The 24,914-nt window shown below is 47.0% G+C and overlaps 3 protein-coding genes across 4 annotated transcripts in view; 1 reads left to right on the forward strand and 2 right to left on the reverse strand.

Annotated features, from left to right (window-relative positions):
- Positions 1 to 9,885, forward strand: part of CRYAA (crystallin alpha A) — a 43,658-nt gene extending 33,773 nt beyond the window's left edge. Inside the window, exons 2-3 of the mRNA XM_063441793.1 lie at positions 117 to 239; positions 9,592 to 9,885. Of these exons, the coding sequence (XP_063297863.1) occupies positions 117 to 239; positions 9,592 to 9,801 (333 nt within the window). The 3' untranslated portion in view covers positions 9,802 to 9,885. The remainder of the gene's footprint in view (positions 1 to 116; positions 240 to 9,591) is intronic.
- The window catches only part of CBS (cystathionine beta-synthase), a 494,065-nt gene that overhangs the window by 359,803 nt on the left and 109,348 nt on the right, over positions 1 to 24,914 (reverse strand). The window lies entirely within an intron of this gene.
- On the reverse strand, positions 10,848 to 23,059 carry SIK1 (salt inducible kinase 1). 2 transcript variants are annotated; one of them, XM_063445596.1, is made up of 14 exons: positions 22,900 to 23,059; positions 21,756 to 21,906; positions 21,557 to 21,673; positions 18,675 to 18,738; positions 18,336 to 18,497; positions 18,129 to 18,253; positions 17,740 to 17,863; positions 17,177 to 17,376; positions 16,945 to 17,067; positions 16,658 to 16,723; positions 16,446 to 16,560; positions 15,971 to 16,186; positions 15,253 to 15,445; positions 10,848 to 11,949 (listed from the first exon to the last, which is right to left on the reverse strand). In XM_063445596.1, the coding sequence occupies exons 2-14, from the start codon at positions 21,891 to 21,893 to the stop codon at positions 11,736 to 11,738; spliced, it is 1,857 nt and encodes a 618-aa protein (XP_063301666.1). In that variant the 5' UTR covers positions 21,894 to 21,906; positions 22,900 to 23,059; the 3' UTR covers positions 10,848 to 11,735. The 2 variants fall into 2 exon arrangements, with proteins under 2 accessions (XP_063301666.1, XP_063301658.1); XM_063445588.1 differs by lacking the exon at positions 22,900 to 23,059 and having other exon boundaries at positions 21,756 to 21,969.

The following is a 24,914-nucleotide window of genomic DNA, read 5'->3' on the forward strand; positions in this document are numbered from 1 at the left end:
GTTGGAGTGGTTATGGTACTAGAATGGTTATTTTGTTGGAGTGGTTATGGTGCGGTTATGGTTCAGGAAGCCTTGAGGTTGCCCTAACCCAATGTGAATATTTTTCGTCCCTCCAGGTTCGCTCGGACAGAGAGCGTTTTGTCATTAATCTGGATGTCAAACATTTCTCCCCTGAGGATCTGAGTGTAAAGCTACTCGATGACTTTGTGGAGATCCATGGAAAACACAGTGAGAGACAGGTGGGTGTGGGCAACAGGGAACGTGTCTAGGGGAGAGGATAAAGTAATATAGTGCTGATGGGGAACGTGTGTGTAGGGGAGAGTATAGGGGGGGGGGAATAAAGTAATATAGTGCTGATGGGGAACGTGTGTGTAGGGGAGAGTACGGGGGAAGGAATAAAGTAATATAGTGCTGATGGGGAACATGTGTGTAGGGGAGAGTATAGGGGGGGGGAATAAAGTAATATAGTGCTGATGGGGAACGTGTGTAGGGGAGAGTACGGGGGGAAGGAATAAAGTAATATAGTGCTGATGGGGAACATGTGTGTAGGGGAGAGTACGGGGGGAAGGAATAAAGTAATATAGTGCTGATGGGGAACATGTGTAGGGGAGAGTAAAGGGGGGGAATAAAGTAATATAGTGCTGATGGGGAACGTGTGTGTAGGGGAGAGTACGGGGGGGAATAAAGTAATATAGTGCTGATGGGGAACATGTGTGTAGGGGAGAGTACGGGGGAAGGAATAAAGTAATAAAGTGCTGATGGGGAACATGTGTGTAGGGGAGAGTACGGGGGAAGGAATAAAGTAATATAGTGCTGATGGGGAACGTGTGTGTAGGGGAGAGTATGGGGGGGAATAAAGTAATATAGTGCTGATGGGGAACGTGTGTGTAGGGGAGAGTACGGGGGGAAGGAATAAAGTAATATAGTGCTGATGGGGAACATGTGTAGGGGAGAGTACGGGGGAAGGAATAAAGTAATATAGTGCTGATGGGGAACATGTGTGTAGGGGAGAGTACGGGGAAGGAATAAAGTAATATAGTGCTGATGGGGAACATGTGTAGGGGAGAGTACGGGGGGAAGGAATAAAGTAATATAGTGCTGATGGGGAACGTGTGTGTAGGGGAGAGTACGGGGAAGGAATAAAGTAATATAGTGCTGATGGGGAACATGTGTGTAGGGGAGAATACGGGGGGAAGGAATAAAGTAATATAGTGCTGATGGGGAACGTGTGTGTAGGGGAGAGTACGGGGAAGGAATAAAGTAATATAGTGCTGATGGGGAACGTGTGTGTAGGGGAGAGTACGGGGAAGGAATAAAGTAATATAGTGCTGATGGGGAACATGTGTGTAGGGGAGAGTACGGGGGGAAGGAATAAAGTAATATAGTGCTGATGGGGAACATGTGTAGGGGAGAGTACGGGGGAAGGAATAAAGTAATATAGTGCTGATGGGGAACATGTGTGTAGGGGAGAGTACGGGGGAAGGAATAAAGTAATATAGTGCTGATGGGGAACATGTGTGTAGGGGAGAGTACGGGGGAAGGAATAAAGTAATATAGTGCTGATGGGGAACGTGTGTGTAGGGGAGAGTACGGGGAAGGAATAAAGTAATATAGTGCTGATGGGGAACATGTGTGTAGGGGAGAGTACGGGGAAGGAATAAAGTAATATAGTGCTGATGGGGAACATGTGTGTAGGGGAGAGTACGGGGGAAGGAATAAAGTAATATAGTGCTGATGGGGAACGTGTGTGTAGGGGAGAGTACGGGGAAGGAATAAAGTAATATAGTGCTGATGGGGAACATGTGTGTAGGGGAGAATACGGGGGGAAGGAATAAAGTAATATAGTGCTGATGGGGAACGTGTGTGTAGGGGAGAGTACGGGGAAGGAATAAAGTAATATAGTGCTGATGGGGAACGTGTGTGTAGGGGAGAGTACGGGGAAGGAATAAAGTAATATAGTGCTGATGGGGAACATGTGTGTAGGGGAGAGTACGGGGGGAAGGAATAAAGTAATATAGTGCTGATGGGGAACATGTGTAGGGGAGAGTACGGGGGAAGGAATAAAGTAATATAGTGCTGATGGGGAACATGTGTGTAGGGGAGAGTACGGGGGGAAGAAATAAAGTAATATAGTGCTGATGGGGAACATGTGTAGGGGAGAGTACGGGGGAAGGAATAAAGTAATATAGTGCTGATGGGGAACATGTGTGTAGGGGAGAGTACGGGGAAGGAATAAAGTAATATAGTGCTGATGGGGAACATGTGTGTAGGGGAGAGTACGGGGAAGGAATAAAGTAATATAGTGCTGATGGGGAACGTGTGTGTAGGGGAGAGTACGGGGAAGGAATAAAGTAATATAGTGCTGATGGGCAACATGTGTAGGGGAGAGTACGGGGGAAGGAATAAAGTAATATAGTGCTGATGGGGAACATGTGTGTAGGGGAGAGTATGGGGGAAGGAATAAAGTAATATAGTGCTGATGGGGAACATGTGTAGGGGAGAGTACGGGGGACGGAATAAAGTAATATAGTGCTGATGGGGAACGTGTGTGTAGGGGAGAGTACGGGGAAGGAATAAAGTAATATAGTGCTGATGGGCAACATGTGTAGGGGAGAGTACGGGGGAAGGAATAAAGTAATATAGTGCTGATGGGGAACATGTGTGTAGGGGAGAGTACGGGGGGGGAATAAAGTAATATAGTGCTGATGGGGAACATGTGTGTAGGGGAGAGTACGGGGAAGGAATAAAGTAATATAGTGCTGATGGGGAACGTGTGTGTAGGGGAGAGTACGGGGAAGGAATAAAGTAATATAGTGCTGATGGGGAACGTGTGTGTAGGGGAGAGTACGGGGAAGGAATAAAGTAATATAGTGCTGATGGGCAACATGTGTAGGGGAGAGTACGGGGGAAGGAATAAAGTAATATAGTGCTGATGGGGAACATGTGTAGGGGAGAGTACGGGGGGGAAGGAATAAAGTAATATAGTGCTGATGGGGAACGTGTGTGTAGGGGAGAGTACGGGGGAAGGAATAAAGTAATATAGTGCTGATGGGGAACATGTGTGTAGGGGAGAGTACGGGGGGAAGGAATAAAGTAATAAAGTGCTGATGGGGAACGTGTGTAGGGGAGAGTACGGGGGGGAAGGAATAAAGTAATATAGTGCTGATGGGAAACATGTGTAGGGGAGAGTACGGGGGAAGGAATAAAGTAATATAGTGCTGATGGGGAACGTGTGTGTAGGGGAGAGTATGGGGGGGGAATAAAGTAATATAGTGCTGATGGGGAACGTGTGTAGGGGAGAATACGGGGAAGGAATAAAGTAATATAGTGCTGATGGGGAACGTGTGTAGGGGAGAATACGGGGAAGGAATAAAGTAATATAGTGCTGATGGGGAACGTGTGTGTAGGGGAGAGTACGGGGAAGGAATAAAGTAATATAGTGCTGATGGGGAACATGTGTGTAGGGGAGAGTACGGGGAAGGAATAAAGTAATATAGTGCTGATGGGGAACATGTGTGTAGGGGAGAGTACGGGGGGGAAGGAATAAAGTAATATAGTGCTGATGGGGAACATGTGTAGGGGAGAGTACGGGGGGGAATAAAGTAATATAGTGCTGATGGGGAACATGTGTGTAGGGGAGAGTACGGGGGGGAAGGAATAAAGTAATATAGTGCTGATGGGGAACATGTGTGTAGGGGAGAGTACGGGGAAGGAATAAAGTAATATAGTGCTGATGGGGAACGTGTGTGTAGGGGAGAGTACGGGGGAAGGAATAAAGTAATATAGTGCTGATGGGGAACATGTGTGTAGGGGAGAGTACGGGGAAGGAATAAAGTAATATAGTGCTGATGGGGAACGTGTGTGTAGGGGAGAGTACGGGGGGAAGGAATAAAGTAATATAGTGCTGATGGGGAACATGTGTAGGGGAGAGTACGGGGGAGGAATAAAGTAATATAGTGCTGATGGGGAACATGTGTAGGGGAGAGTACGGGGGAGGAATAAAGTAATATAGTGCTGATGGGGAACGTGTGTAGGGGAGAATACGGGGAAGGAATAAAGTAATATAGTGCTGATGGGGAACGTGTGTAGGGGAGAATACGGGGAAGGAATAAAGTAATATAGTGCTGATGGGGAACGTGTGTGTAGGGGAGAGTACGAGGGAAGGAATAAAGTAATATAGTGCTGATGGGGAACGTGTGTGTAGGGGAGAGTACGGGGGAAGGAATAAAGTAATATAGTGCTGATGGGGAACATGTGTGTAGGGGAAAGTACGGGGGGGAAGGAATAAAGTAATATAGTGCTGATGGGGAACATGTGTGTAGGGGAGAGTACGGGGAAGGAATAAAGTAATATAGTGCTGATGGGGAACGTGTGTGTAGGGGAGAGTATGGGGGGGGAATAAAGTAATATAGTGCTGATGGGGAACGTGTGTAGGGGAGAATACGGGGAAGGAATAAAGTAATATAGTGCTGATGGGGAACGTGTGTGTAGGGGAGAGTACGGGGAAGGAATAAAGTAATATAGTGCTGATGGGGAACATGTGTGTAGGGGAGAGTACGGGGGGAAGGAATAAAGTAATATAGTGCTGATGGGGAACGTGTGTGTAGGGGAGAGTACGGGGGGAAGGAATAAAGTAATATAGTGCTGATGGGGAACATGTGTAGGGGAGAGTACGGGGGGAAGGAATAAAGTAATATAGTGCTGATGGGGAACATGTGTGTAGGGGAGAATACGGGGAAGGAATAAAGTAATATAGTGCTGATGGGGAACGTGTGTGTAGGGGAGAGTACGGGGAAGGAATAAAGTAATATAGTGCTGATGGGGAACATGTGTGTAGGGGAGAGTACGGGGAAGGAATAAAGTAATATAGTGCTGATGGGGAACATGTGTGTAGGGGAGAGTACGGGGGAAGGAATAAAGTAATATAGTGCTGATGGGGAACATGTGTGTAGGGGAGAGTACGGGGGGGAAGGAATAAAGTAATATAGTGCTGATGGGGAACATGTGTAGGGGAGAGTACGGGGGGGAATAAAGTAATATAGTGCTGATGGGGAACATGTGTGTAGGGGAGAGTACGGGGGGGAAGGAATAAAGTAATATAGTGCTGATGGGGAACATGTGTGTAGGGGAGAGTACGGGGAAGGAATAAAGTAATATAGTGCTGATGGGGAACATGTGTGTAGGGGAGAGTACGGGGAAGGAATAAAGTAATATAGTGCTGATGGGGAACGTGTGTGTAGGGGAGAGTACGGGGGGAAGGAATAAAGTAATATAGTGCTGATGGGGAACATGTGTAGGGGAGAGTACGGGGGAGGAATAAAGTAATATAGTGCTGATGGGGAACATGTGTAGGGGAGAGTACGGGGGAGGAATAAAGTAATATAGTGCTGATGGGGAACGTGTGTAGGGGAGAATACGGGGAAGGAATAAAGTAATATAGTGCTGATGGGGAACGTGTGTAGGGGAGAATACGGGGAAGGAATAAAGTAATATAGTGCTGATGGGGAACGTGTGTGTAGGGGAGAGTACGAGGGAAGGAATAAAGTAATATAGTGCTGATGGGGAACATGTGTGTAGGGGAGAGTATGGGGGGGGAATAAAGTAATATAGTGCTGATGGGGAACGTGTGTGTAGGGGAGAGTACGGGGGGAAGGAATAAAGTAATATAGTGCTGATGGGGAACATGTGTAGGGGAGAGTACGGGGGGAAGGAATAAAGTAATATAGTGCTGATGGGGAACATGTGTGTAGGGGAGAGTACGGGGGAAGGAATAAAGTAATATAGTGCTGATGGGGAACATGTGTGTAGGGGAGAGTACGGGGGGGAAGGAATAAAGTAATATAGTGCTGATGGGGAACGTGTGTGTAGGGGAGAGTACGGGGGGAAGGAATAAAGTAATATAGTGCTGATGGGGAACATGTGTAGGGGAGAGTACGGGGGGAAGGAATAAAGTAATATAGTGCTGATGGGGAACATGTGTGTAGGGGAGAGTACGGGGGAAGGAATAAAGTAATATAGTGCTGATGGGGAACATGTGTGTAGGGGAGAGTACGGGGGGGAAGGAATAAAGTAATATAGTGCTGATGGGGAACATGTGTAGGGGAGAGTACGGGGGGAAGGAATAAAGTAATATAGTGCTGATGGGGAACGTGTGTAGGGGAGAATACGGGGAAGGAATAAAGTAATATAGTGCTGATGGGGAACATGTGTGTAGGGGAGAGTACGGGGAAGGAATAAAGTAATATAGTGCTGATGGGGAACGTGTGTAGGGGAGAGTACGGAGGGAAGGAATAAAGTAATATAGTGCTGATGGGGAACATGTGTGTAGGGGAGAGTACGGGGGGAATAAAGTAATATAGTGCTGATGGGGAACATGTGTGTAGGGGAGAGTACGGGGAAGGAATAAAGTAATATAGTGCTGATGGGGAACATGTGTAGGGGAGAGTACGGGGGAAGGAATAAAGTAATATAGTGCTGATGGGGAACATGTGTGTAGGGGAGAGTACGGGGAAGGAATAAAGTAATATAGTGCTGATGGGGAACATGTGTGTAGGGGAGAGTACGGGGGAAGGAATAAAGTAATATAGTGCTGATGGGGAACGTGTGTGTAGGGGAGAGTACGGGGGAAGGAATAAAGTAATATAGTGCTGATGGGGAACATGTGTGTAGGGGAGAGTACGGGGAAGGAATAAAGTAATATAGTGCTGATGGGGAACGTGTGTGTAGGGGAGAATACGGGGAAGGAATAAAGTAATATAGTGCTGATGGGGAACGTGTGTGTAGGGGAGAGTACGGGGGAAGGAATAAAGTAATATAGTGCTGATGGGGAACATGTGTGTAGGGGAGAGTACGGGGAAGGAATAAAGTAATATAGTGCTGATGGGGAACGTGTGTGTAGGGGAGAGTACGGGGGAAGGAATAAAGTAATAAAGTGCTGATGGGGAACATGTGTGTACGGGAGAGTACGGGGGGAAGGAATAAAGTAATAAAGTGCTGATGGGGAACATGTGTGTAGGGGAGAGAACGGGGGAAGGAATAAAGTAATATAGTGCTGATGGGGAACGTGTGTGTAGGGTAGAGTACGGGGGAAGGAATAAAGTAATATAGTGCTGATGGGGAACGTGTGTGTAGGGGAGAGTACGGGGAAGGAATAAAGTAATATAGTGCTGATGGGGAACATGTGTGTAGGGGAGAGTACGGGGGAAGGAATAAAGTAATATAGTGCTGATGGGGAACATGTGTGTAGGGGAGAGTACGGGGGGAAGGAATAAAGTAATATAGTGCTGATGGGGAACGTGTGTGTAGGGGAGAGTACGGGGAAGGAATAAAGTAATATAGTGCTGATGGGGAACGTGTGTGTAGGGGAGAGTACGGGGGAATAAAGTAATATAGTGCTGATGGGGAACATGTGTAGGGGAGAGTACGGGGAAGGAATAAAGTAATATAGTGCTGATGGGGAACATGTGTGTAGGGGAGAGTACGGGGGAAGGAATAAAGTAATATAGTGCTGATGGGGAACATGTGTGTAGGGCAGAGTACGGGGAAGGAATAAAGTAATATAGTGCTGATGGGGAACGTGTGTGTAGGGGAGAGTACGGGGGAAGGAATAAAGTAATATAGTGCTGATGGGGAACATGTGTGTAGGGGAGAGTACGGGGGAAGGAATAAAGTAATATAGTGCTGATGGGGAACGTGTGTGTAGGGGAGAGTACGGGGAAGGAATAAAGTAATATAGTGCTGATGGGGAACATGTGTGTAGGGGAGAGTACGGGGGGAAGGAATAAAGTAATTAAGTGCTGATGGGGAACATGTGTGTAGGGGAGAGTACGGGGGAAGGAATAAAGTAATATAGTGCTGATGGGGAACGTGTGTGTAGGGGAGAGTACGGGGGAAGGAATAAAGTAATATAGTGCTGATGGGGAACGTGTGTGTAGGGGAGAGTACGGGGAAGGAATAAAGTAATATAGTGCTGATGGGGAACATGTGTGTAGGGGAGAGTACGGGGGAAGGAATAAAGTAATATAGTGCTGATGGGGAACATGTGTAGGGGAGAGTACGTGGGAAGGAATAAAGTAATATAGTGCTGATGGGGAACGTGTGTAGGGGAGAGTACGGGGAAGGAATAAAGTAATATAGTGCTGATGGGGAACATGTGTAGGGGAGAGTACGGGGAAGGAATAAAGTAATATAGTGCTGATGGGGAACATGTGTGTAGGGGAGAATACGGGGGGAAGGAATAAAGTAATATAGTGCTGATGGGGAACGTGTGTGTAGGGGAGAGTACGGGGAAGGAATAAAGTAATATAGTGCTGATGGGGAACATGTGTGTAGGGGAGAGTACGGGGAAGGAATAAAGTAATATAGTGCTGATGGGTAACGTGTGTAGGGGAGAGTACGGGGGAAGGAATAAAGTAATATAGTGCTGATGGGGAACATGTGTGTAGGGGAGAGTACGGGGGGAAGGAATAAAGTAATATAGTGCTGATGGGTAACGTGTGTAGGGGAGAGTACGGGGGAAGGAATAAAGTAATATAGTGCTGATGGGGAACATGTGTGTAGGGGAGAGTATAGGGGGGGAAGGAATAAAGTAATATAGTGCTGATGGGGAACATGTGTGTAGGGGAGAGTATGGGGGGGGAATAAAGTAATATAGTGCTGATGGGGAACATGTGTGTAGGGGAGAGTACGGGGGGAAGGAATAAAGTAATTAAGTGCTGATGGGGAACATGTGTGTAGGGGAGAGTACGGGGGGAAGGAATAAAGTAATATAGTGCTGATGGGGAACATGTGTGTAGGGGAGAGTACGGGGGAAGGAATAAAGTAATATAGTGCTGATGGGGAACATGTGTGTAGGGGAGAGTACGGGGAAGGAATAAAGTAATATAGTGCTGATGGGGAACGTGTGTGTAGGGGAGAGTACGGGGGAAGGAATAAAGTAATATAGTGCTGATGGGGAACATGTGTAGGGGAGAGTACGGGGGAAGGAATAAAGTAATATAGTGCTGATGGGGAACATGTGTGTAGGGGAGAGTATAGGGGGGGAATAAAGTAATATAGTGCTGATGGGGAAGGACAGAATGGTGAATTAGATGCTGATGGCGAACATGTGTTATGGGGGAGGATAGAATGGAGAGTTAGGTGTTGAGGAGAACCACAGGTTTGTGAATTATGTGCTGATGGAGAACAGGTGGGAGGACCATATGTGAGCAGGGAGCAGGGGTTGGAGAGTGACTACCTGGGATCACATACTGGATCCTTGCGGTGCTCCTGCTCTGAATCTCACTTCGTGTGAGATGAAGTGTATTTGCTTGTCCACACCCATCCCCTGAACCGTGACAAGGGAAAGGTTGCATTTCTAACAATAATAAAATAAGGCACTCACTGAAGGAGCAAGAGGAGAGAAATGCAAATGTCTCATTTTCTGTGCCTCCAGGGGTCTAATTTTCCACTAACCATCAGCAAATTAATATTTAGCTCCAGTAAGTGAGCCATGACCCATCCAGGTTTACAGTAGTTAGTGACTGCCAAAGCTTGGCTAGTAATACAGGACCGAATAATAACTATATGTATATAAAACTGTCTTGTTCACAGGACGATCACGGATACATCTCTAGGGAATTTCACCGCCGCTATCGTCTCCCTCCAAATGTGGATCAGTCCTCTATCAGCTGCTCTCTGACTGCCGATGGGATCCTGACCTTCTCTGGCCCCAAACTGCTATCCAGCCTGGACTCCAGCCACAGCGAGAGACCAATCCCTGTGTCCCGAGAGGAGAAGACCACCTCAGCCCCCTCTTCCTAAACCCACCTTTCCTTATTCCCGCAGCAGCCCCATCCTGTGCTCCCAGCTCTCAGCACAGACACCGGCCCGAAAACTGCAATAAAATGTTTGAACTTAAATATATCTTGTCCTGGTCACTGGAAAGGATCCCACGTAACTGGTTATAAAACAAACACATACAAATAATGGTAATCTGCTTCTCTGGGTTAACAAGCCGTTTTTTTTAAAGACCTTTAAGAAAAAAAAAAAAAAAAAAAAAAGTTACTCAGACAATTGCTACAATAAAAAACAAAAAAAAAAAAAAAGAAGTTACCTGCACTCTCTCCTTAATCCCTATGTATATTTAGACAAATGGAGGTCATTTAGTTGCTCCAATGGCCACTGGAGGGAATGCCCGCCTGCCAACGTCAAGGCAGACCCCCCAAGACGGGTCCTACACTGACCCTTTCACCTTGTTTCCTTGAGCTTCTGCCAAAGATATCTCTAATGAGACAGAGAGGGGTATTTTTTATATACCCCCCTATATACTTATTAACCCTTAATAGGGAACACATGGGATGGATAGCAGCATTGTAACCAGGCTGTGTGATACAAATACAAAAAAAAATCCTGCGCTCAAACGCCCATCACTATTGGGTGGCAGCAATGACCACAGTACACATCAGCCCCAATACATACAGTAAAAACCAAAAAAAAAAAAAAAAAAAAGTTACCTGTGCTCTCTCCTAAATCCCGATATAAATAAATGGAGGTCAGTTAGTAACTCCAATGGCCACTAGATGGCTCAGACACTTCATTTCTACCCTCGGACGGCAACTAGTTCATAACAAATGCATTTCCTTAACAGGTTTTACTTCACTTATTTTACAAATAGAAATGAAATGCGAAGTGATTTTAAAATAGAAGAAGTGTTCGTGACGAGAATAAAGTTGCAGCACCAGATAGAAAGACAGACAACGTTTCGGCCTCACACCAGGTCTTTGTATTCTCTGTATGGATTCATAGTGAGAGCCTGCTCACCTCATACTCGCTCGGCCGTGCCAGAAATAAGGAATAAAAGCACCACATTTGGTTATAAGAAAAATTATTTATTTTATCATTTTTATAAATGTATCAATAAGTTTCCAGCAGCACCGTATCTGAATCTGGTAATTACACAGTAACAAATCCAGGACAGACCGGGAATAAGGAGAACAGAGCTCAGGAGAGGGAATTAAAGTGCTTCTTCAAACGTAGAGAGAGAGACAACTAAAGAAGGGGGGCAAACACAAGGGGGTTAAAAGGAAAAGGCTGATTAACATAGTGTGCCACAAAACAGCCCCCCCAGCCAGGACAAGGGAGAGGTCAGAGTCCCCCCCATACCGGAATGTTGAAGGTGGTTGAGACAGTAGCAGAGACCCCACACAGAAGGTGGACAGGGAATTGGATCTGATATTGAGCCCCGCTATAATAATAATAATAATAATAATAATAATAATAATAATAAAAAGGAGTGGAACCAGAATATAAATAGAAGCCTTCACTCTATGCAGGAGTTGTGAGAGGCCCAGAAAGCGGTGGATTAACCACTCAGTAATACGTCATCTTAGCACCGTACAGCCTGGCAGGATATACACTGCATTACTATATAATGCTGCACCTACACCCCATCACAGTACTACCAATTCCCTCCCCCACCCCAAAACATAGTACAGTCAGGGCCCAGAAAAGAAATCCAATTCTCCCTCTTCCAATAAACATAGGCCAACCCCATCTCCTTCAGTACAGAGTATAAAGTTATTCTAAATCTACACGTCTTCGTGGCATCTACATGGAAAACACTGCTGCATTATCTGTGCTTTGAATAAAGCATTATTGCTGGACATCGGCAGCTGCCATAGAACGTTTTTGTTTCCTGGTCTGGACACCAGGAGTATTGCAAGACCCCAGTAAGATTATCTCTAAAGCAGAGCCAGCTATGAAACCAGGACACAGCCACGATCCAGCCTTGGAGGCATGGCTCTTATATCGACATCTGTGTTACTGTCCGCAGAGATGTAGCCAGGCTGGAGATGTCGGGGGCACGAGAAGATCGAGCTGAGAAGTTCAGGGGTTGAGGTCTCATCGTGGTGGTCCTGACAGAAGCCTGGTAATGCCCCATTGCGTGGAGAAATTGCAATCTGAAGGAACCTAAGTGAAACAAGACAGATTAATATCGAGGGGGGGAGCTTCTCCATTATCACTGGACTAAATACAGTCAAAAATCCACTTATTTTGAAAGACCTACAGTGTTTCTTTGCAGCCACGTTCTTTTATTTCATTCAATATATTTTTATTAAGATGATGTAAAGAGATGTAAAATACAGTAACAAAGCCAGTCTCTTTTTCCAGGTATCAATGCACAAAGATATATCATATACAACTCATCTGTGTAAGCATAGTACAGAGATACGACATGAGATATAGTATTGGTAAATACAGTACAATCATTTGTCACAAGATAATATACCGACGTTTCACATACATAACATATCACAAAGAGGGGAGGGAGTAGAGATAAAGAAAAAAGGGTATAGGAATAAGTGAATGGAGTAACATTTATAATTCCACCAGGGAAAATAGAAGATTGAAGCAAAAAGCAAAGATAAAAATATAACAACAAAAAAAGGAATGTAACACGAAAGAAACAAGAGAGGAAGTGAATCTTTGGTTAGCATCGCTCGGCTAATGGGTATAGGTAAATAGAATGTTCATGATGCCTACGGGCATATCACCTGACCTAGATCTACAGGAAGTCAAGGAGGTGTATACGGACGGCCTAACAATGTGATTGCATGTTAGAGGGACACTCAGGTTGCCCAAGAGCTCATATATTCGTCTGAGCAGTTTGAGTCTGTAACGGATCGACGGGCACCCTGACTGGGTACCTCCGTTGAAGGATGCTCCTAGCGCTTCCTGAGGATTTCCAGCACTCCAGCAGACACCATAACCACCGTAGATTCCTTCAGAACAAAACAGGAACAAGCTCTTAGAAGAGCTTAGGAGTGCTTATAGCAAGGGAATATGCAGAGCATAGCAATCCCTTGTAGCAGATTCCCCCAATAAGAGACGGCACTCCAAATTGGGGGTGAAGTGAACAGACAGAGCTGTGGGTTTATTGTTTATATATATATATATATATATATATATATATATATATATATATATATATATATATATATATATATATATATACACACACACACACATACATTAGTACCACCCACAGGGTTTTGTAAAACAACCAATAAACACGTACAATACACTCAGACACTCCCACACAAAATCCTCCCCTCTGCCTGTGATACAATTACCTTACACAATGGGTAATGTAATTATCACAGGCAGGACAATACAGTTTTACACAATATTCATAACTTTAAAAGTATGCATCACATTCACATAAGATCAACATCCTTTGTGACCAAATGAAGCATGGCTTTTCTGCCCAAAACCAGTTCCACAGAGTCTTCTATCCTGGAGATAATTGGGAAGTAATCCAATTATCTCCAAGGACAGAGGCAAAACTCAATTAGCCACATGGTAGCAAAATACAATAAAATACATAAAAATATATAACTGTGCAGCTATTGCATAAAACATATACATTCAACATATCCCCAGATAGCTTAGATCTGAGCGCACATTATTACTGAATGGCGCTCAGATCACATACATACAGTTCAATTGCCATGGAGCCAAAGTCTTTCACATAGTCTTTCTTTATACGAATGGGCTCCATGACATAGCTATCAGGGGTAACACTGCTCACATAGGGAAAGTACAGAATGACCCGGCTTTCGGGTCTTTGCAGGAGAAAATCAAGCATTTCAACATGGGGCCATAGCCACAGGGCAGGAGGCTGGCAATCAGTCTTCTCCAATGCCCAGTGGCGAGGCTGGTTCCGCCACAGAATCTCCGTAAAAGGATTCCCAGGGCTGCCAAATGTGTTGGTATCTCTTATGGTTATCTAGGGAAGACCACCTCAATTCCCCCAGTACCCAGTAGGTTTCCATCTTTGCTATCCAGTCTCTTAAGGTTGGCTGTTTGGTAGATTTCCAGAGACTCGTTATAACCGTTTTGGCGGCAGTTAGCATGAAGTAAAGGAGAGAATGTTTCAGCTTAGATACCAGGGTATCTATGTCTGGAGGAATGTGAATCCCTGAAATAGCAATGACAGTGCCCAATATCCCGCTAAACCCTCACAGTCCCATCGTATAGGTTTGAGATCCCCTACTGCATCTCCAGTAGAGTGTTGACACCTCCTGATAGCATCTATTTAAGTCTGATGGAGTCATACCACCCTGATATTAGTTTGTAATTAACCTCACGTAGGGCAACACTTGAGTGATGGTTTAGGTGCTATGTCACTCAGGTGAAATACCTTCGACCATGCATTCACTGATGCAGTAATAGTTTGGTGAGATGGGACAGGGTATTCCGTAGACTATACGATTGCCCATAGAAAGGATCGTAATGGGGGGGTCTTAAATGATTGTTCGATCGGTAGCCATAGGCAACCTTTGGCACTCCAGATGTTTTGGACTACACCATGATGCTATGCCAGCACTATGGGTGTCAGAGCATTAAGGTTGCCTATCCCTGGTTTAGATAAAGATTGTTTTGACCAGTCCAGAATTCTACAGAGGTGAACAGCAAAATAGTAATGGAGTATATTTGGGAGTCCCAACCCCCCTTTGTCCTTTGGGCAGGTGAGTATATGGTAAGCGATCTGGGGAGGGGGAGGGGGGGGGGTTCCCAGCCCATACATAATTGGTAAAAAGTGATTGGATATTCTTTAAAATTTCCTGGGAAGGTGAATAGGAGGCGCATTAAGTAAATACAAAAGACGTGGGAGTACATTCATAGTTAGGATATTAACCCTGCCCAACCAGCGAAATTGGGTTGGGGGTTATTCCAAGTTTGTAAGTCAGATCGGATAGCACCCAGCAAGGGGGGGAAATTTTACTCAGATGTGTTGGAGAGGGTGTAATCTTCATTACGTTAATCAACGATATGGGTCTGAGGCATCCACAAGACTCTTCGGTATCAGTGTTATGGTAGCTTCTAGCAGCCATGTTTTCCATCCTGGTGTTCCACATGCCTTGGCTTGAATATTTCTCCATTGCTGTGCTCTCTAGCCATTACGTGAGGGTTGGGATTATACAAAGAGCGATGCCTGTTCCCATCAGCCACTGCAAGTGATAGCTGATGGGATCTGGAAACCTCACCCATTGCCACACTTTGTTACAAATTGTGCACTACGTAAGACTTATGAAAACAGCAACATTTCAAGCTAAATCTTTGCTAGAACTCAAAAATACAAAGCTAAGAACGCACAGTACAACATATATATGGCATATGACACACAAGGTAAAGAGGAAGAAGACTAATCAGGAGTGACCGATGAAAGAAAGGTTTTTTTATATACCAAGATATCGACCACATATTTACTTTTGTTGCTGCAACGCTTCCTGTAGGAGTCCTTGTGAAACAGCCCCTTCTTGGATCTGTTGCTGGAAACAGTTTGAGGTGCGCAACCCACGCAGAGAGATGCCATTATGACGGTTCCCACAGCGAATTTTACTGAAACACAGGAGCCCACTAACCCTGGTTGTCTTGCGTACTTGTCGCAGCACCCGGAGTCCTGTAAAATAAACCCATAATGTAATACACAGAGACAGAATATGTCCAGGATCTAACCCTAGCAATACCCAGTCTGGTGCCAATTCTAAACCTAAAAACAAGCCCTGAGCCAAGCTCCAACCTCAGCCTTGACATCAACACTAACCGCAAACAGAAAATTAACCTAGTCCAGTCACCTCAAACCGAACTGCAATTCTTGCCCTCTCTTAAGCCTCACTGAAAACCAACATGAATACTTGGAAATCTGATGCCAAATCTAAGCTTTACCGCAATCCTAGTAATCACTCCATCTCAGACGGTATCTGTATGAAATTGATACAAAACCCAAATGTAACCTTAAACACCTTCAACTTGCCCTCACACAAACCCCGAACCATTACTCGCCTTGGCCCAGATTATAGCTTCAACCCAAATCACAAACTCATTCCATAACGTTGACTGTAGACTATATCCCAATCTTGACCTCTTACCTCATGCAAAAAAACTAAATAAATCAGAATATGATTATATTGTGCGCAGATGTTACCTTGTGTAAGGGAAGTATCAGACGCTCTCCGTCCCTCCTGAAATGTCGCAGGTAGGAGTGAGCGCGGTGAAGAGATGCCCTGAGCCTGAAGGACAGGAGTTGCTGATTGTGCACTGAGAGGGTATGTGGACATAAAAGGAGACTGGATCCATGAAGGAACGAGACAATTCTCCAGACTATGACACGTAGAAGGGACTGTGGAGGAGATTAAAATACCTGCAAGTGGAAGAGGAAAGTGCAATGGTGAGGGCTCAGAGACAACCGTGAATGAGTGACCAAGAGGCCGATAGAGAAAGCAAGCATGTACGAGAGTCATTAGTGACAGGCCAGAGTGTGAGAGAGTAACGATTTACTGAGAGCAGAGCCGTGGAAGGGCGACAGGAAAAAAAAGATGTGAGAAGAGAGAAGAACGTGAAGAAGGGTTAATGAGAGTCTGTCAGAAAAGAGAAAGCAGAGCTTTTGAGAAGACACTCACAAGGTGTTTCTTGAACAGGTTCCTTATTTAGGGTTTTCTCCTGAAGTACGTAGGGAGGATGCAAAATGGTGTCCGCCTGTCCGAGACAGGGAGAATCCCTCAGGTGTAACAGAGCCTTTAAGGCAGACAAAAAAAAAAAGAAGACATGAATGAATCCAGTAGTTTCCTAATCTTAATCCCACATTCCATTTCCTTCCTGTACCCCCACTCACCTGCAACGGAAAACTAAGCTCACAATCAGAATCCGCCAGCTGCGACTGGAGACCCGAACCACGGATCTTTGGGAGAGAAAAAATAAATAAATAAAACGTATTTTCTCTAGGGGGTACCCCAGGCATGTAACATTATTCATCCCAGAGTGGAAAATTCATACAATTTACACCCCAAACAGCTACAAATATTACAAAGTTGGATTCTCACCATAAAAGCAAAAATGTAAAAGAAACAAAAAGCGAGCCAAACATACAGCACAAAACACACTATGTGGACTTTTACCCACCATTTTAGAGTTTTGGGGTCTTGGAAGCTCTTGCATTGAAGATAACCCTGATAACCGCTGCACCCTCTCCACAAGGAGATAATAAATAGCCGTATAGTGATCATAGCAGTCATTCTGTAGGGACTGAAAGAGGAGAGAGCGTGTGAGTGAGAGAACAGACTGGTTTGGGTAAAAAGGCACAGTTCTTGTATTCTGGTTTCACACTGGCTGCAGGTAGCAGATTGTGGCTCACCTGCAGTGTTCGATCTCGGTCGATGCCTAGGCTTTGCATGATGCTGAGAACCTGCACGCATGGCTCAGCTGTGGGGAGGACACTGTGCAGAGGCAGATGGAGGGTTAATCCCTGCAGCCAGCGATGCTGCTTTATCTGAGCAATGGTCAGACGCTTCGCTGGGTCCACAGCCAGCATCCGACGAATGAGAGACTCACAGTCTGAGAGACAAGAGGGCAAACAATCCATCACAACCAACAACGATCAGGCACAGTCATGGGTTCTAAACTACACAGAGCTACAGAAACACTGGGAAGCACTGACGCCATTAGCCAACACAGTAAGTACGTGGTTCGGACGCACGCAACCACAATTCCACACAATAGGACAGAGTGACCAAAATCATCTGATAGCTTTTGTAAGCTTTCTAGAAAATGGGATATTTGGTGCAAATAATTAAAGAAAAAAAAAATTAGGGAAACAGTAAACTAAAAATTCACAAAAAACACTTTGCTGAGCTACACTTTGTCTCCCTCAATGTGGTGATGTTTAAGCTGTATAGACATAGCTGAGTGCAGCCTTACCCTGACTCATATAATATGGGATTCGGAATCTCCCCTCCAACACACGTTGCCGTACAGTCGGTAAGTTGGGTCCGTCAAACGGGAACGATCCACAGAGTAAAACATACAACACAACTCCCAAACTCTAAAACCAAAGAAAGATATAAAAAATTATAACATACAAGTATTATTATTACTACTGGTATTTGTATAGCGCCTGCATATTCCATAGAGCTTTACAATATTATCAGAGGGGGAGAATTAATAATAAATGAGACAATTACAAAAACAATAGGCTGAAGAGGGCCCTGTTCAGACGAGCTTACAGTCTAGAGTAGGTGGGGTATAAAACACAACAGGACAGGATTCCAGCATCCAGAACAGGGCACAGACTGCATTCTGCCACTCACCCAGACGTCCAGCAATGGACCCTCATATTCCTTCCCAAGGAAGACTTCAGGTGCAGCGTAAGGTGGGCTGCCACACCATGTGTTCAGAGGCCGGCCATCCGTGTAAAAGTTACCAAATCCAAAATCTGTTATAGAGTGAAAGAATCGTTAGGGACACACGCTGCCATTTATTAGTCATGTTCCTGCTTAACGCCGAATCCAACCAACCTGCCAGTTTTATATCCATATTGTGGTTGAGGAGCAGGTTCTCAGTTTTCAGGTCTCTGTGGACAATGTTGTGAGAATGACAATAGTCCACAGCCGACAGAATCTGCAAGAACTTTTTTCTTGCTTCTTCTTCCGTTAGCCGTCCCCGTACAGTTAAGAAATCTACAGGTAAAACAAGAAAAAAAGACGGCATTAACCGCAGATAGCAGGTTCGGGACTAGATTTCACCATGTCTCCTGCATAGAAGGAAACTCGGATATTAAACCCTTTTAATGCTGTATTCTTAGTTCATGTTACGACCATCCCTATGAATATGTTGATATTTTCTCAGACACTCACCAAACAATTCCCCATTTTGGGCATATTCCGTGACGATGTATATCATGTCTTTAGTCTCCATTACCTGTAGAACAGACAATTAGACATCATTAAAAATATGTCTCAAATTCGATACATTTTAATGACCCTCTGATTACCCTCTATAGAAAATAACTATAAAAAAGTCAGCCAGTATAGCCGGTCCAGTCAGATAATACAGGAGGAGAGAGTCAGTCAGTATAGCCGGTCCAGTCAGATAATACAGGAGGAGAGAGTCAGTCAGTATAGCCGGTCCAGTCAGATAATACAGGAGGAGAGTCAGCCAGTATAGCCGGTCCAGTTAGATAATACAGGAGGAGAGAGTCAGTCAGTATAGCCGGTCCAGTTAGATAATACAGGAGGAGAGTCAGCCAGTATAGCCGGTCCAGTTAGATAATACAGGAGGAGAGAGTCAGTCAGTATAGCCGGTCCAGTTAGATAATACAGGAGGAGAGAGTCAGTCAGTATAGCCGGTCCAGTCAGATAATACAGGAGGAGAGTCAGCCAGTATAGCCGGTCCAGTCAGATAATACAGGAGGAGAGTCAGCCAGTATAGCCGGTCCAGTTAGATAATACAGGAGGAGAGAGTCAGTCAGTATAGCCGGTCCAGTCAGATAATACAGGGGGAGAGAGTCAGTCAGTATAGCCGGTCCAGTCAGATAATACAGGAGGAGAGAGTCAGTCAGTATAGCCGGTCCAGTTAGATAATACAGGAGGAGAGTCAGCCAGTATAGCCGGTCCAGTCAGATAATACAGGAGGAGAGAGTCAGTCAGTATAGCCGGTCCAGTTAGATAATACAGGAGGAGAGTCAGCCAGTATAGCCGGTCCAGTCAGATAATACAGGAGGAGAGAGTCAGTCAGTATAGCCGGTCCAGTTAGATAATACAGGAGGAGAGTCAGCCAGTATAGCCGGTCCAGTCAGATAATACAGGAGGAGAGTCAGCCAGTATAGCCGGTCCAGTTAGATAATACAGGAGGAGAGAGTCAGTCAGTATAGCCGGTCCAGTTAGATAATACAGGAGGAGAGTCAGCCAGTATAGCCGGTCCAGTCAGATAATACAGGAGGAGAGAGTCAGTCAGTATAGCCGGTCCAGTCAGATAATACAGGAGGAGAGAGTCAGTCAGTATAGCCGGTCCAGTCAGATAATACAGGAGGAGAGAGTCAGTCAGTATAGCCGGTCCAGTCAGATAATACAGGAGGAGAGAGTCAGTCAGTATAGCCGGTCCAGTCAGATAATACAGGAGGAGAGTCAGCCAGTATAGCCGGTCCAGTTAGATAATACAGGAGGAGAGTCAGTCAGTATAGCCGGTCCAGTCAGATAATACAGGGGGAGAGAGTCAGTCAGTATAGCCGGTCCAGTCAGATAATACAGGAAGAGAGTCAGTCAGTATAGCCGGTCCAGTCAGATAATACAGGAGGAGAGAGTCAGCCAGTATAGCCGGTCCAGTTAGATAATACAGGAGGAGAGTCAGTCAGTATAGCCGGTCCAGTCAGATAATACAGGAGGAGAGAGTCAGTCAGTATAGCCGGTCCAGTTAGATAATACAGGAGGAGAGAGTCAGTCAGTATAGCCGGTCCAGTTAGATAATACAGGAGGAGAGAGTCAGCCAGTATAGCCGGTCCAGTTAGATAATACAGGAGGAGAGAGTCGGCCAGTATAGCCGGTCCAGTTAGATAATACAGGAGGAGAGAGTCAGTCAGTATAGCCGGTCCAGTCAGATAATACAGGAGGAGAGAGTCAGTCAGTATAGCCGGTCCAGTCAGATAATACAGGAGGAGAGTCAGCCAGTATAGCCGGTCCAGTTAGATAATACAGGAGGAGAGAGTCAGTCAGTATAGCCGGTCCAGTCAGATAATACAGGAGGAGAGAGTCAGTCAGTATAGCCGGTCCAGTCAGATAATACAGGAGGAGAGAGTCAGCCAGTATAGCCGGTCCAGTCAGATAATACAGGAGGAGAGAGTCAGTCAGTATAGCCGGTCCAGTCAGATAATACAGGAGGAGAGAGTCAGCCAGTATAGCCGGTCCAGTTAGATAATACAGGAGGAGAGAGTCAGTCAGTATAGCCGATCCAGTTAGATAATACAGGAGGAGAGAGTCAGTCAGTATAGCCGGTCCAGTCAGATAATACAGGAGGAGAGAGTCAGTCAGTATAGCCGGTCCAGTTAGATAATACAGGAGGAGAGTCAGTCAGTATAGCCGGTCCAGTCAGATAATACAGGAGGAGAGAGTCAGTCAGTATAGCCGGTCCAGTTAGATAATACAGGAGGAGAGTCAGCCAGTATAGCCGGTCCAGTCAGATAATACAGGAGGAGAGTCAGCCAGTATAGCCGGTCCAGTTAGATAATACAGGAGGAGAGAGTCAGCCAGTATAGCCGGTCCAGTTAGATAATACAGGAGGAGAGTCAGCCAGTATAGCCGGTCCAGTTAGATAATACAGGAGGAGAGAGTCAGCCAGTATAGCCGGTCCAGTTAGATAATACAGGAGGAGAGAGTCAGTCAGTATAGCCGGTCCAGTCAGATAATACAGGAGGAGAGAGTCAGCCAGTATAGCCGGTCCAGTCAGATAATACAGGAGGAGAGAGTCAGCCAGTATAGCCGATCCAGTTAGATAATACAGGAGGAGAGAGTCAGCCAGTATAGCCGGTCCAGTCAGATAATACAGGAGGAGAGAGTCAGCCAGTATAGCCGATCCAGTTAGATAATACAGGAGGAGAGTCAGCCAGTATAGCCGGTCCAGTTAGATAATACAGGAGGAGAGTCAGCCAGTATAGCCGGTCCAGTCAGATAATACAGGAGGAGAGAGTCAGTCAGTATAGCCGGTCCAGTTAGATAATACAGGAGGAGAGAGTCAGACAATATACCTGATACAGTCGGATGATATGGGGGTGTCTCAGTTTTTTCATGATTTGAACCTCTCTATAAATCTTCTCCAGATTTGACTGATCCAGACGTGTTTTATCGATTATTTTAATTGCAACCTGATGGAAGAATTAAATTCAGTGTTTACTCCAGCCTCGGGTAACGGGGCCATTGCCTTCCAAGCAGTAAGATCTAAGTTACCTGTGTATTTGTCACTCTGTGTCGAGCCTGCTTTACTACCGCAAAATTTCCTTTCCCAAGCGTCCTTTCAATGTCATAGAATCCAACCCGGAGTGGTCTGCGGGGGGGAGTCGCAGTGTTTGGCTGCATGATCACCATGTTTACAGAGTACCTGAAAGACCAGAGTATGGGGTACATTAATAATAACGCAGTCTGAGTGCTCAGTATGGGGTACGGGGAGATATAGGGGGGGTACGGGGAGATATAGGGGGGGTACGGGGAGATATAGGGGGGGTACGGGGAGATATATAGGGGGGGTACGGGGAGAGATATAGGGGGGGTACGGGGAGAGATATAGGGGGGGTACGGGGAGAGATATAGGGGGGGTACGGGGAGAGATATAGGGGGGGTACGGGGAGAGATATAGGGGGGGTACGGGGAGAGATATAGGGGGGGTACGGGGGGAGATATAGGGGGGTACGGGGGGAGATATGGGGGGGTACGGGGGGAGATATAGGGGGGGTACGGGGGGAGATATAGGGGGGGTACGGGGGGAGATAGTGGGTACGGGGGGAGATATAGGGGGGTACGGGGGAGATATAGGGGGGGTACGGGGGAGATATAGGGGGGGTACGGGGAGATATAGGGGGGGTACGGGGAGATATAGGGGGGGTACGGGGAGATATAGGGGGGGTACGGGGAGATATAGGGGGGGTACGGGGAGATATAGGGGGGGTACGGGGGAGATATAGGGGGGGTACGGGGGAGATATAGGGGGGGTACGGGGGAGATATAGGGGGGGTACGGGGGAGATATAGGGGGGGTACGGGGGAGATATAGGGGGGGTACGGGGGAGATATAGGGGGGGTACGGGGGAGATATAGGGGGGTACGGGGAGATACAGGGGGGGTACGGGGAGATACAGGGGGGGTACGGGGAGATATAGGGGGGGTACGGGGAGATATAGGGGGGGTACGGGGAGATATAGGGGGGTACGCGGAGATATAGGGGGGGTACGCGGAGATATAGGGGGGGTACGGGGAGATATAGGGGGGTACGGGGAGATATAGGGGGGGTACGGGGAGATATAGGGGGGTACGGGGAGATATAGGGGGGTACGGGGAGATATAGGGGGGTACGGGGAGATATAGGGGGGTACACTTACTGTCACTGTGGCCCCCGGCTCTCAGAGTGACCCCCGGCTCTCAGTGTGGCCCCTGGCTCCCGGCTCTCAGTGTGGCCCCCGGCTCTCAGAGTGGCCCCCGGCTCTCAGAGTGGCCCCCGGCTCTCAGCGTGGCCCCTGGCCCCCGGCTCTCAGAGTGGCCCCTGGCTCCCGGCTCTCAGTGTCCGGCTCTCAGTGTGGCCCCTGGCTCCCGGCTCTCAGTGTGGCCCCTGGCTCCCGGCTCTCAGCGTGGCCCCTGTCTCTCAGTGTGGCCCCTGGCTCTCAGTGTGGCCCCTGGCTCTCAGTGTGGCTCCCGGCTCTCAGTGTGGCTCCCGGCTCTCAGTGTGGCCCCTGGCTCCCGGCTCTCAGTGTGGCCCCCGGCTCCTGGCTCTCAGTGTGGCCCCCGGCTCGGTCTGTCAGTAAATGACTGAGTCACGTGTCTCCAATAATCTTGGCTCCAAGACACGCCCCTAACCCCGCCCCGATCGAGGTTTGGCCACGCCCCGATGACGTTTCTCTTACGTCAGCATTCTTCACGTCCCGCCCGGTTGCTTAGTAACGAAAGGCTCTGACGCGGGGATTGATGTCTCTATCACCATGGCACCAGGGACCTACGTCACCGAACAGCTGGCACCGCGAACAGCAACACCAACAGGTGTCCTATCAAATTTCCCTACCTCGTCACTTCCGGTGAGGGAAATCAGCCAGGTCCTGGAAGGTAAGTAACAAACACAGCCAGGTCCTGGAAGGTAACTAACACACAGCCAGGTCCTGGAAGGTAACTAACACACAGCCAGGTCCTGGAAGGTAACTAACACACAGCCAGGTCCTGGAAGGTAACTAACACACAGCCAGGTCCTGGAAGGTAACTAACACACAGCCAGGCCCTGGAAGGTAACTAACACACAGCCAGGCCCTGGAAGGTAACTAACACACAGCCAGGCCCTGGAAGGTAAATAAACACACAGCCAGGTCCTGGAAGGTAACTAACACACAGCCAGGCCCTGGAAGGTAACTAACACACAGCCAGGTCCTGGAAGGTAAGTAACAAACACAGCCAGGTCCTGGAAGGTAACTAACACACAGCCAGGCCCTGGAAGGTAACTAACACACAGCCAGGCCCTGGAAGGTAACTAACACACAGCCAGGTCCTGGAAGGTAACTAACACACAGCCAGGCCCTGGAAGGTAACTAACACACAGCCAGGCCCTGGAAGGTAACTAACACACAGCCAGGCCCTGGAAGGTAAATAAACACACAGCCAGGTCCTGGAAGGTAACTAACACACAGCCAGGCCCTGGAAGGTAACTAGCACACAGCCAGGTCCTGGAAGGTAACTAACACACAGCCAGGTCCTGGAAGGTAAGTTACACAGCCAGGCCCTGGAAGGTAACTAGCACACAGCCAGGCCCTGGAAGGTAACTAGCACACAGCCAGGTCCTGGAAGGTAAGTAACAAACACAGCCAGGTCCTGGAAGGTAACTAGCACACAGCCAGGCCCTGGAAGGTAACTAACACACAGCCAGGTCCTGGAAGGTAAGTTACACAGCCAGGCCCTGGAAGGTAACTAGCACACAGCCAGGCCCTGGAAGGTAACTAGCACACAGCCAGGCCCTGGAAGGTAACTAACACACAGCCAGGTCCTGGAAGGTAACTAACACACAGCCAGGTCCTGGAAGGTAACTAACACACAGCCAGGCCCTGGAAGGTAACTAGCACACAGCCAGGTCCTGGAAGGTAACTAACACACAGCCAGGTCCTGGAAGGTAACTAACACAGCCAGGCCCTGGAAGGTAACTAACACACAGCCAGGTCCTGGAAGGTAACTAGCACACAGCCAGGTCCTGGAAGGTAACTAGCACACAGCCAGGTCCTGGAAGGTAACTAACACAGCCAGGCCCTGGAAGGTAACTAGCACACAGCCAGGTCCTGGAAGGTAACTAACACAGCCAGGCCCTGGAAGGTAACTAGCACACAGCCAGGTCCTGGAAGGTAACTAGCACACAGCCAGGTCCTGG

Source organism: Pelobates fuscus, chromosome 1 (genome assembly GCF_036172605.1).
Source record: "Pelobates fuscus isolate aPelFus1 chromosome 1, aPelFus1.pri, whole genome shotgun sequence".
NCBI classification, from domain to species: domain Eukaryota; kingdom Metazoa; phylum Chordata; class Amphibia; order Anura; family Pelobatidae; genus Pelobates; species Pelobates fuscus.